Source organism: Lissotriton helveticus, chromosome 1_1, assembly GCF_964261635.1.
Source record: "Lissotriton helveticus chromosome 1_1, aLisHel1.1, whole genome shotgun sequence".
Taxonomy (NCBI): domain Eukaryota; kingdom Metazoa; phylum Chordata; class Amphibia; order Caudata; family Salamandridae; genus Lissotriton; species Lissotriton helveticus.
This window is the reverse complement of record NC_136057.1, coordinates 418,336,942-418,350,377: the sequence shown is the minus strand read 5'-3', so window position 1 is coordinate 418,350,377 and position 13,436 is coordinate 418,336,942. Positions and strand designations below refer to the sequence as shown.

At 41.2% G+C, this 13,436-nt stretch overlaps 1 protein-coding gene across 4 annotated transcripts in view; it reads left to right on the top strand.

Moving 5' to 3' along the window:
- Positions 1-13,436, top strand: part of DENND5B (DENN domain containing 5B) — a 578,042-nt gene that overhangs the window by 290,278 nt on the left and 274,328 nt on the right. For 2 of the 4 annotated variants that reach the window (XM_078673773.1, XM_078673772.1), the window contains 2 exons: positions 6,719-6,829; positions 7,755-7,886. In XM_078673773.1, coding sequence (XP_078529899.1) covers positions 6,719-6,829; positions 7,755-7,886 — 243 coding nt within the window. The remainder of the gene's footprint in view (positions 1-6,718; positions 6,830-7,754; positions 7,887-13,436) is intronic. The other 2 variants (XM_078673775.1, XM_078673774.1) reach the window with 1 other exon arrangement.

Here is a 13,436-nt window from a genome sequence, read left to right as displayed (position 1 = left end):
TCCCGATATTTCCTGGGCAAAAAAAAGGTCCAAAAGGCAGAATACAGACCCATCCTGGACTTGAGAGCACTCAACCTGCATATCAAGAAAGAAAGGTTTTGCATGCTGGCGCTTTATCAAATATATCCACATCTCAGGAGGGGAGATTGGATGTGTTCGCTGGACCTACAAGATGCCTACTTTCACCTACCAATACACCACAAACACAGACGATTCCTGCGGTTCCGGGTGGGGACCTCTCACTACCAGTTCAAGGTCCTTCCTTTTGGGTTGAAGTCAGCTCCCCGAGTGTTCACAAAGTGTGTTGCAGTAGTAACAGCCGCACTACGCCGCAGGGGGGTCTTTGTGTACCCATTTCTGAACGATTGGCTATTGAAAGGTCCTTCTCCAGGCAGTGTAAGAAATCAATTCCAGACCTGCATCGAACTCTGTCAGCGGTTGGGATTACATGTCAACTTCAGCAAGTCAGTCTCTCAGCCCACCTAGAAGATTCACTTCCTAGGAGCTCTGCTAGACTCCGGGTAGGAAAAGTGGAGGAGAGACTGTGTTCTTTAACTCAGAAGTGTCAGCTGCTTCTTCGCAACAAGGTTCAGAAAGTGAAAAAAACTGCCTCCTTCTAGGGTCGATGGCGTCTTGCATTTTCTGGTCCCGGATGCCAGGCTTTGGATGCGTCCTCTTCAGCAGGATCGGGAGGACAAGTGGGACCAACAGTCAGCTCGCTGGGACGACCAGATTACTCTGTCAGAAACCGCTCGAGCCTCCATTCCGTGGTGGACAAAGAAGCAGAATATGCAGGTGGGAGTTCTGTTCCATCAACCTCCTGCACACACGTTGATCACCGACGCTTCTCTGCAAGGCTGGGGGGCGCACATGGGTCTTCTCCAGGTGCAAGGTCTGTGATCCACCAAGGAATGTACTTACCACATCAACATGTTGGAGTTGAGAGCAGTCCACCTAGCTTTCAAAGCGTTCCTGCCCTCGATTCAAGAAACCTCAGTATTAGTACAAACGGACAACACCACCACGATGTACTACTTGAACAAGCAGGGGGGAACACGCTCACGGACTCTTTCATTGGAAGCCCAGCGCATCTGGCATTACCTTCTGGCTCGCAAGTTGTCAGTCACAGCAGTCCACCTCCCAGGAGAACAGAATGGGAGGGCGGATGCGCTAAGTCGGCACTTCGAAGACAGAGAAGACTGGGTTTTCAAAGACGAGGTAGTGGGAGGCATCTTCCAGTCTTGGGGTCATCCCACCATAGATTTGTTCGCGGACGACGAAAACACCAAATGCCGAGACTTCGCCTCAAGATTTTACCGTCCAGGATCGAAAGGGAATGCCCTTTTAATAGCCTGGTCAGGGGAATTTGTGTACCTCTTTCCACCCCTTCCGTTGATCCCGAAGGTGGTAAGCAAGCTGACACACTCGTGCACAACAATGATCCTCATTGCCCGACAGGCCAAGACAATGGTGGTACACGGACCTGCTTCACCTGTCAGTGACTCCTCACAAGAGACTGCCATGCAGACCGGACTTGTTATCCAAAATGAACGGGAGGATTCATCATCCCAACCTTCTGTCACTGTGCTTGGCAGCATGGCTCCTGAGGTCATACAATACGGCAATCTAAGATTGCCTCAGGACTGCATGTCCATCCTGAAGGAAGCTAGACGTCCTTCCACAAGACATTCTTATGCCTTTAAATGGAAGCGCTTCTATGTGTGGTGTATGCAGAATGGTCATCATCCTATTAAGGGTCAGGAAGAAGTCGTTCTTCCTTATTTATTATATCTTGCTAAAGCAGGTCTAAAGTTTAATTCTATTAAGGTGCATTTAGCTGCTATAACAGCTTAAAGGCGATCACCTTCACAACCTTCTTTTTTCCAGCTGCCAGCTGTAAAGGACTTCCTGCAAGGGTTGAAAAAAGTGGACCCTCCAGTGCGCTCTCCTTCTCCGCCCTGGGAGCTGAACCTGGTGCTATCAAAATTAATGGGCCCCCCTTTTTAGCCCATTCATAAAGCTACTTTGCAGCATATTTCCTGGAAAGCTGCTTTTTTGGTAGCAATCACGTCTGCTCGTAGGGTGAGCGAAATTCAAGCCCTCTGTTCTAAGGAACCCTATACTGTGTTTCACTTGAATAGAGTAGTACTGAGGACACATCCCTCTTTTCTTCCTAAGGTGGTGTCAGATTTTCATGTAAATCAAACCATTTCTCTGCCCACCTTCTTTCCCAATCCCTCTACTCCAGCTGAGAGGGCTTTACATTCTTTGGACCTGAAAAGGGTATTAAAATTCTATCTGGATAGGTCCAAGTCTATACGTAAGTCTGATCAACTATTTGTAAACTATGGATCGATCAGACCAGGTTGTGCAGCCTCGAAACGTTCTATTGCAAGATGGATGGTTTTGTGTATCAAGCTTGCCTACCAGTTGGCGCAGAACACTCTAGGGTTTTCTCCCAAGGCACATTCCACCAGAGGTAGAGCTGCGACTGCTGCTTTTCTCCAAAATGTGCCCATGTCTGAGATCTGTAAGGCGGCGACCTGGAGGTCCGTCTATACATTTACCAGACATTACTGTCTTGATTCTGACACTAGAGCAGATACCCAGGTAGGCCAGGCCTCTTTGCGGAATCTGTTTAACGGCGGAGTTTTCTTGGCTGTTATGCCTGTTTTGGTTGGGTCATGTATTTCTCATATACCTGCAGGTGGTTGATGGGCTTGCTATTCTATTCAGTGCTTATGACTATTGATGAGGATCCCCTGGAAGAGAAGGATAAGTGACTTACCTGTAATCCTAGTTCTCTTCCAGGGGTATCCTCATCAAAGTCATAAGCAACCCACCCGCCTCCCCAGGTAAATGAGATTTGTGTGTTTCTGGCTTATGGTTGAGCCCTGACATCAGGGTTATACAAAGAACAACTGACCTAACTGTCACCCCTGAGGCATGATGGGAACCCAGGGGTCATAGCTGCCTTAAAGGCACGGTGCCAGTTTTTGTTGAAAATGCTTTCATCTTCTATGCTATTGCTTTTCAATGCAGCCTATGGCTAACAATGTCTATGTATTAGCAATTTTCAGGAGTTATGAGTGTTTTTACTCATTAAAACACAAAGTTCAAGGGCTATTTGATCTGTGTTTTTTATTTCCTTGCTAAATTCAGTGCATGTATGAGTAATTACATTGTTTAGCCTCAGTTTTGGGGCTGCATTGGTGTGAGAAAAAATGATATATGTGCATACACATATGTGGGGCTGTTAATATGTGATTTACATATATATTGTTTCTGGGGTCCCTGCACGTGGGCAGGAATATTCAGTGCTTATGACTTTGATGAGGATACCCCTGGAAGAGAACTAGGATTACAGGTAAGAAACTTATCCTTATGAGGATGTTTTACTCAAAGGTGTTCTGGGTGACATCAAAAGGACGAGAGTGAAGCTTGAGTTGTCTATACTGTCACTCAGAACCCTTGAGATGAAAAAGATCCTTGTAATTCACTTTTTCCCAATCTATAAGTTTGTTATATATTGCTCCCAAAATCATCTACTCCTAATTTCAACAACTATGAAGAGGCAGAGGAGTAATGGGTGAGAAGTACAGAACATGGCCCAACTTTCGTGTCCAAAATGTTGAAGAAAGAGTGCTAACCCTTCTGCCATCCCCCATTCATTCTCTGTGCATTCACCTTTAGAAGCTGTGCTCTCTGGTTTCCAATGCCGCTCTTACAGGCTCTTAGCGAGCCCAGCCAAAGCAGCAGTGAGTTCCTTTGACGTAGCAACAGTGGGTAACAGGTTTTGTTAATAACTGTTGCTGCATCATAGCAAAGAGTTGCTGGATTTGAATCCAGTTATTCACGATAGTGGCTCTCTACCAGAGACAGACATAACAACATGATTAAAGCATGGATAGTCAAGCATCTCCTGAAACTACACTTGTAAAGTAGTTTGACAAAACTTATGGAGATGTATATCTTCCTTCCAGTGTTTAACTTTTCTAATAAAACATGTTATATTTTGCCGAAGTCTACCAGTCAATTTTTTCCCATTTAGAGGGTATAATGCCTTTTGCTATGTGGTGGTTAGATGTTATGCCTTCACTTGTCATTTTCAAAGAGCTGTGTTTCAAACATGGATGTTTAAGATAAACCCAACGACTCTTTAGAAGCTTTGTACTTGCATAAGCCTGTTCATTTTCTTCAGTTTCTCCCTTCATTTGTTTAAAACCTTTCATCTTTAGCATAACATTTGCATTTAATTTAATTAATTTCATTTTATTTGCATATCATATTTTAAAACTTGCTGGAAAAAGCTGCTGCTAGAAGTCCACATTTAAGTACATTTTGTTTCTTGCTGAAGCTTCAGTACTTCAAAGAAAATGTTACGCATCATAACCGCAATTGAGATTGTTTTGCCATAATTGTCTTCTGCAGCTGGAATCCCACTAATGAAGTAAAAAAAAATAATAATATATATATATATATATATATATATATATCCCCACTGACCTTGTTCCCTCCTTCATGTATCCCTATACAGTTTTGCTGAATACACTATTGTTTGAGTCGTTCATACCCAGAAATGTGGCCACAAATATTTAGATGGTGATTGGCTGTTTAAGAGCCACACAGACATCTCATACGGGAAAGTAACAAGTTCTTCATTACCTGAACGTTCTCTTCTTGGAGCTACAGAATTTCCAACCCATTCTTTATTGGGAGGAGTTAGAAAATAATTATTTAGTTCAGTCTATATTGCGATCTTCAATATCTCATTCCACTTAAATATTGAAATATTAATATTTTATAAGCACTGTAACCCTTCAGATATCACAAAAGATAAAGGTTGCTATCATTTGTGACGTTACCTCTGAACAGAATGGGTTGTGGTGCTGTTGGGTCTTGCTCACCATAAGTAACAGTTGAGCACATTGAGCTAGTTCTTTAGAGGATGTTCACCTTTGAAACTTAAATGGGAACAATTATCGCCTGGTTCAAATGATAACTTCATTTGTTTAGGTAGTGCTAAATATTTACTCCCTGGATGTATCTCATAGTTATTAGGGTATTAGTTAATGTCATTATGTGGCTCAAAACATGTATTGTGACTTGGAGATCCTTAAGATGCTTTGAGCCGACAGTCCTCCGTGTTGATGGGCAGCGAGGAGGAGGACACGAGTTAGATCCCATTTGTCAGTTAACTGTGTCCACTGAATATTGAAAAATCTAAGTTCAGATATTAGTGCAGTGTTGTGATCTGCTTCAATCTTCCTCACATCTGGATAATGGAAGTTATTGGGATCTAGACTGGTAGTAGGAATTAGTACAAGTTTACTAGGCCACTGGGGGCTTTACTTCACTGCACAATGGACAAGCAGTTGATTTACAGAGTATTTACAAGGCTCTCATACACAATCTGTTTGTATGGATACTTGCATAGTGTGCACTGACCACTGGATCCATTCTTCAGGCCTTTAAAATTGGCTCATCTGCAGACTGGGTTAAATGGAATGCGAGGTAGATGACCAGCCTGAACATTTAGGCTGTCTTTTTCTGTGGTGAAAAAAGTGGTACACCATTGATGCCTGCAATCTTTTCATAGTGAATTTGACATTGAAAGCCGAGATATAGCATTGATCTACAAAAGTAAACCTCACTCGTAATGATGTCAATAGATATGGTTATTGTTGCCTGAGGTGTCTACCTTCTGTTCTTGGGGCACACTCCCTAAGTCGAAGTAATGGTTTGCCCTGTCCACACTACCAACTGGTGAGGCTGATGTGATGGCCACAGTGAAATGGGACACCAATAATACACAAGGCCATGACTCGCTTAGACTGCTCCTTGTCCATGATCCTCAAGGTACGTTTAAAGTATATGTATGTTGCATTGTTTTGTGTAATGTAAAGATGGAATTGAGACGTCACAGAGACCAAGGCCCTGCTCGAGGAGCAATTTTCACTATGTGCATTGTCCATAAAAGTCTACATCTGGTTAAGCGGTGCACTCCATGAGTATTGTGGTATGTATAGAAGGAGGTACCCATGGCTTTATGCCCATGACCATTTCAACTTCACATTTTGGGAAACCATCTGTCTGTACTTCAAATATGAATGGAATTGAAGCACAGTATTCTTCCACCATTGCAGAATCAAAAAGTGATGGGTAATAAATACCACGTCAAGGAGCAGGTATGTCTTGGGACTCTTTCTTAGCTGCTTGTAGGCAAATTGGATAGACGTGTGTGGTGTTTGGTTTTTAACCATAGCTCAGTGCACTTGATTGATGGCAGGGTCTATGTTACCATAGACAGTGATACTTTTATTTAACATTCTTTTTTCTTTTTCTTTCATGAGTGGGATTGGAGTTCTGCTTATTGATACTGACTAGTTAGAGTGAAACCATGTAAAAAAATGTGTCAAACAAACATTGTTTAGTTTCAATGTGAATTCTATTCAAAACAGCAGTGCCTTGTTGCACTGTTGTTTTTAAAAATCCATATTTACTAAGGTATACTTAATGAAAAGCCTTTGCAACTTTGGCAACAACTTGTTAGCAGTGTCTTTGAACAGCATACCATTTTGCCACATTTCTGTTACTGTTGCTATATTTACTTTTATTCTCTTATTTCTTTTGTTCTGGACCTTGTGCATGCATATTTCGCTCGCCTCCTCTCTGGCATTTTCTTTGTGTTTGCCTGTGGTGCCTTTGCTTCTGTCAGCCATCAGAGGAGCTTTTGATCCGACAGAACTCTATGGCGTTCTGGGAGTGGGACCAGGGGCCACCCCCTCACGCACGACCTCCTAAAAAATCCTACTCTGAGTGCTGTCTGGTATGTGTTTTCTGTTTAAAGCTGGTTTATCAGGGATTATCGTCCCTGTTGTTACTGGAATCTTAGCCGTTGTTACTAATCCTACTTTTGTGTGTTTTTTTTTTTCTTTTATATAATCATTTAATCCACTGTATTGATCTTTCTACTTTGGTCACTCAGTCACTGTAATATGCACTATTAGAATGTCACTGATTTCTCAATTTTAAAGAATCTGTTCATGGCTTCTGACATAATGAGCCTGAAGCCCATATCCTTGCTCATTTATCTTTCTAACGTCTGAGGTTCGGCCAGCTGACGATGAAGCACGAGTAACCAATTAATTAATTATTATTTATTAGTATTTGCAAGCATTTCTTTGTAGAATAAGGATTGCTCTTTGTGTATATAAAAAAATAACTATTTTAAAATACTGAGCGTTTTAGAGAAATAATTCACCGTACATTGAAATAAATGTATTCACCAAAAACATGTTATCTCATTTTGTCTCCTGAAAAATAGATTATTTCGTACCACGGCTTGCCCTATATCCCCCCAAAATTCGAAAGGCTTGCTGAAATGTTCGCCAATGTTTCAAGTGTACTGTAAGATTCCGAGGAGGCAAATTTGCATTGCACTTTGCTAAGAAAAGGGTTCCTCTGTGTGTTAACTTGTTAAATAGGAGATTGTCATCTGGTATGTATAACCACCAAATTTCTCGTGTGGTAAACAATTACACAGCCTTTTCATTCAATTTTCCCAAAAGGACTTTTAGTCCAGGCGTGGTGCCAGATAACTATTCATAACCACTCACTCGTCATTCATTTATCTCCGATATTGTTTCACCTAGAGGACTAAACATGTTCAACGCAATTGGTATTGATTTTTTTGTGTAGATAAATTGCCATGGGCTATTAATTTCACATTCATATTGTTCTGTTTGCTTCAGAAATATATGCAGGAAGCTCGGACTATTGGAAAAACTCTGAGGCAACCCAAACTCTCAGATCTCTCACCAGCAGTAATTGCTCAAACCAACTGGAAGTTTGTAGAAGGCCTTCTCAAAGAATGTCGAATGAAGGTAAGCTACTTGTGTAAACCTATTTTAACAAAGAATTTAAGTGCTAGAAGCCCACATAGACTGATCAAATAACTTCCTGCGCTTTGGTAGCTTATAAAGAATGTTGTGAAGTATATATTTTGAATTATTTCCAGCAGTTAATCATTGTATTGCGACGTTACAGCAGAAATATTTTAATAAATTGGTTCTGAAATCGTACTGTTACTTTCTCTCAATCAGAACACAATTTGTATGTCACTTCCGGTGCACACATACTGTTATTCTATGGAAGATTATTCTATGTACGATTGCCCTCTGTAAGCAAATCCTTTTTCAGGTTCAAAGTCACAAATGTCCACTGTATAGATATTTTACGGTCATATCAAAAATCTTCCAAATGGTAGATGCAGAAATAATCCGCAAAATTCAAATCACCCAGCCAATACATGTTTTGCCCAGTGATGTCTTCAGGACTTTTTAAAGACTGTTCTCATACAAAACTATATATGTAAACACTATTCATATTTAGCCTCTCTATGCAGACCCCTTTCCTTTGATACGTGAAGCAGGTTTCATTTAAGCCTTCATAATTTTCCTCCTTTTTTCTCTAAATGTTGGGAATTCTAAAGGTACTCCGGATTTATGTTTTTCTCTATAGGGAATGGATAAAATAGCAAACGTGTTGAAATGTTCTTTTTTTGGATAAATTGGAAATAAAAATGATACACAAGTTAATGTGTATGTTTTCTTTTCACAAACTGGCCCCCAAGAGAAGGTTTGCTGTGTTAAGAGCATCTTCTTCCAGAAAGAGGAACAGTTTTTTTGTTTTTTAAACGGTCTCAGCCATTTTTGCAAGTTTCTACTTACTTGCTGGTTGTGGAGGAAAGAGTAATGAAACTCACTGGTGAATCCAGGATGTAACACATTTCTGAAAAGTATACCCAATTATGAATTTATTAAGCGATTTATTTGTGCAATAGCTCATGGGTTACACAAAGAAAATCATACAAAAATAAACATAAGTTGCAAAAACTAGAAATAGGTGAGTTTGGCCTGAATGCCGATCTCAAAAGTAATATACAAACTCTTTTGGTTGCGTAAATGTGTAGAGTTTGTCAATAGTTACGAAAAAAACGACACCCAGAGCCGTCTACTCATCTGCAACTTATAATGATTTTTCATTATGTTTTATGCCATTAATTCATAAGATACAATTAATTGGAAAAAATGTGGTAGGAAAAAAGCTATGCACGTTTAAAACATGCCAGAGTATTTGATTTTAGGAATAGGGGTTATTTCAAACTCTCAATTTGGGGTTCCCCATAATGTCTGGAGATTTTGAGGGCATCTTTAATAAAATGTGTGTTTTTGTGCACAATGTGTTACATTCGGAAGAACAAAATGTAGAGAAATTCAATATCTGATAACAAATATAAAACTATTTTGCATTCACACGCTTGCGATAAAAACGGTATCCCACCTGTGTGTGCCCATGCAAGAGACATGAAAGGCCCAAAAACCTACCATGTGCAAAAACAACAGTTGATGGATCGAATGCAGAACAATGTCCTACATTCACCCCAGTACAGAGATCTGGGCCTAAATCCATCGTTCTTTTGATCAGCATGCCATTCCAGTTTGAACCCAGCCATATGCAAATCAGTCTTGATTCGTCGGATATGAGTTTCACTAGAATTTGGGCTTGGAGCAGGCTGGTACTCTCAGTAATCTACCAGCCCCAGACATTTTTGAGAACTAGACACTTGGGGGAGTGCAGGGTTGTGTGGCTTGCCTGGAGCTACTGTGTAGTCTTGCAGAGAATGCTCTGCAAACATCAGGCTTTGATGAAAATTACAGACTTGGCAGGGATGTACAAAATCTTACCACCCGACGTACCTACACTTCCCATGATTAAAAACAATACCCCACCTGTGTGTGGGTGCCTGTTGGCCTGGACTGGAACCAGATAAAACGGGGAAAACACGCTGTCAATGTGATCTTTACAAGTTAACAGTTATAGTTTGTTCTTATCAAGTGTATTAGACCCACCCATACATTGGGTACCATAAATTTCAGTATGCATGTGGGAAAGCAAGATAATATTTTTACTATATTCCAGACGTTCTTGAGTTTTCTATTGCATAAATATGGACAAAATTGTATTTTTGTATCCAAACATGTTGGGATATGCACAAGCAACACCACTCTAAATTCCCCCAGTTAATGCATATTAGAATTGTTTAGAGTAGGTAGAGTTCCCTGGGTGCCTGCTGACCCAGTGTGTGAATACTGCTGTAATAACAGAATGCGAGAAGAAAATGTGTGTTTTAGACATAGTTTTGATGTTCACAAATGCATTTTGGGTAAGGAAACCTGCTGGTATCCATGGAAGCAACACCACCCAATGTTTCCCATAGTCTCCAGTTTGCAGAGGTGTTTTGGAATAGTAGGGTTTCCTGCAACCCAACTATTCCAGTTCTCAAATATACCATCATCTTAACTATTCAAAGTAGCTGCTTTCTAAATGCATGGCACTCTTTCTGCAGTCTATTTTTGGGGTGTTTCTGATCAATGGCCCCACACTTTGTTTAACATTTTCACTGGGACAAGTTAGCTGATTTAATTGGAAGACAATTGGCATACCTCCAACCCCCACGAAAACCAGACCTCTGAGAAAATTCTGATCAAGTTTAGTAGAAAGCCAAAAAGAGGACTTGGGCAACACACTTTTGAGGCAGCATCACACTTCCTACATTACTTAAGTGGGACAATTACACTCATACAAAAACATACTAAGCTAACACTACACAGAGGCATTCAATCAGAATGGTTGGTTTGGCATATGTATCACATACATGTCAGCAGTAATGCCACATCATGGCGCCAAGTGTATTACTTTTACTCAAGCATTGGAGCTTTCATAGATTCACATGCTGGAATCATTCCCCGAAGTTGAGATAGGGGTCCCCAGTATATCAAAACAGCAATGCAAAGCTAGTACAAACTAGAAAAAATAGGCCTTGGCCCATTTCAGTTTTATATCACTCTCTTTTTGTAAGAGATAAAAAGAAGTTTTTAGCCAATCGGAACAACTTCACCTTCTAGAACCCTCTTGAGAGAACCTCAGACCATCAGATTTTCTACCTCAGGTTGTGCTAGCGAGTCTCCACTGAGCTCTGCTCAGTTTTTTCCTAAATTGCTCTCTTGCAAGGTTTTTCCTTAACCTTTACGTCAGATTTATACTTATTGAGCTTAGTTTATCTTCTTTCCTGATGTTGGACAAGGAGAAGAAGGGTCTTTGATAGGCGCTATACAAATATTCCATAACATAACATAACCTGCTCTAAGAAAAGACTCCACGTGGATGACCCTCATAAGGACTGTATCTAATGCATGATTCCTGACCTCGAAGCCAAGGATTGTAAGGTATGTCGTACCTTCTCCACAGAGACTCTGAGGGATCGTGAGGGTCGTCTTCTCATTTGGCTCCAGAAGCTGAAATCCAGAAAAGAGCCTATTTCTAGTGTGGAGAATGAGGAGGCCTTGTCGTCTTCATCTCCCAGAAGGTCTCACAAGAGGGTACGATCTGAACCTCACTCATCTGAGGAGCATCTTCATAAAGCCTCAAAAAAGACCAACCATGGGTATAACAGAGTTAGTCCTACAAAATGTCCTCACTGAGGTGAAATGAAGAGGAAAGGACATCAATCAGGGACAGCAGGGTGAAAAAGGAAGGAAAACCTTCAAGAAGCCTTCTTTAGTCCCTCCTGAGGTGAAACCGTTGCTGAAATCATCATCATCATCGTCGCCGACGACACAGTTGAGGAAGAAATCCTCTTGATCGTCGATGCGAAGCGAGGTTTTCCTGGCCTCCACGACTAATGGTCAGTCATTGTCGATACTTCCAAAAAAACACAACACAATTGGGTCAGAGCTATTGACTGCCTGCACACTATTCCACTATTTTTGGTCTAGTATCTGGTATTCTGTAGCCTGTGCGTATAGGTCGAGGGCGTGACCCGTAAACACCCCCTAAAGTATGATGAAAAACATCACATCCAATGATAATAGCAAGAAGACCCGCACAAGGGAGATTATATATACATTGTACTTTTTGCTCAGTAATGCAATGATGTTAACATAAATAAAACTTTAGCGCTTTCCAAGAAGAAGTGAAGTCCAGATCTTGACAGGTATGTAGTAAGGCTTTTTATTCAAAGATAAGCATGGTGTTCAAGATATTGCTAGCAGCCAACGCGTTTCGTCACCACTGTGACTTCTTCAGGGAAGATAAGGGAATGTGTTCCTTCCTTCAATTCCTTGTATTGTTGATCTGACTTATCAGTCTTTTCTCTAACGTGCAGCTTTTAATAGTATTCCCATCTGAATCACCGGGATAATATCAGAGGTAGTATAATGTATTAAATGTGGCGTCTCTCGTTTTCTATCCTCCGAGTTCAAATGAGTGTAATTTACAGAACCATCAGAAATTTCTTCATTAAGTATTGGGCATTTTCGCGGTTTCCCGGATCCGAGTGTATCGTCCCTTCTCACTGGGAAGGGACGATACACTCGGATCCGGGAAACCGCGAAAATGCCCAATACTTAATGAAGAAATTTCTGATGGTTCTGTAAATTACACTCATTTGAACTCGGAGGATAGAAAACGAGAGACGCCACATTTAATACATTATACTACCTCTGATATTATCCCGGTGATTCAGATGGGAATACTATTAAAAGCTGCACGTTAGAGAAAAGACTGATAAGTCAGATCAACAATACAAGGAATTGAAGGAAGGAACACATTCCCTTATCTTCCCTGAAGAAGTCACAGTGGTGACGAAACGCGTTGGCTGCTAGCAATATCTTGAACACCATGCTTATCTTTGAATAAAAAGCCTTACTACATACCTGTCAAGATCTGGACTTCACTTCTTCTTGGAAAGCGCTAAAGTTTTATTTATGTTAACATCATTGCATTACTGAGCAAAAAGTACAATGTATATATAATCTCCCTTGTGCGGGTCTTCTTGCTATTGTCGATACTTCCTCCAACGATGGCACTGACAATGGATCGTCTGAGGGGGCTCTACAGGCATCGCCGGTCACGGTTCCGCCAACATCTTTCCCACTGACAGTTACGACTGCGGTGATGATGGCAACGACTACCACAGCGACGTCTGTGGCCCAGTCGACATCAACGCCGTATTGTTTACTGTCGACAGTGGCTCTGCCGAACGTCCTCATCAAGGACACCGTCAGTGACCTCGTCGACGAGGGGGAAAATTCCTATGGAGAAATCGAGATTTAGGCACTTAACTCCAGAAATCACATCACCTAGTAAGGGGACCCCTCTCATTCCTTCACATCTCCTAGAGGAAGAGGATTCGGAGGATGACGATGACCCCTTTGGTTATGCCTACAATTCTTCGGAGTGGCATGTTAAATGCCAGGAAGACGATTTCGAGGAAGGGTATGAAGAGTAACACTATTACGTGGATTACCACCAACAGTATCAGGAAGAGATGTCTGTATGCCATCCTCTTTACTTTCTTATCTACAGTTTGT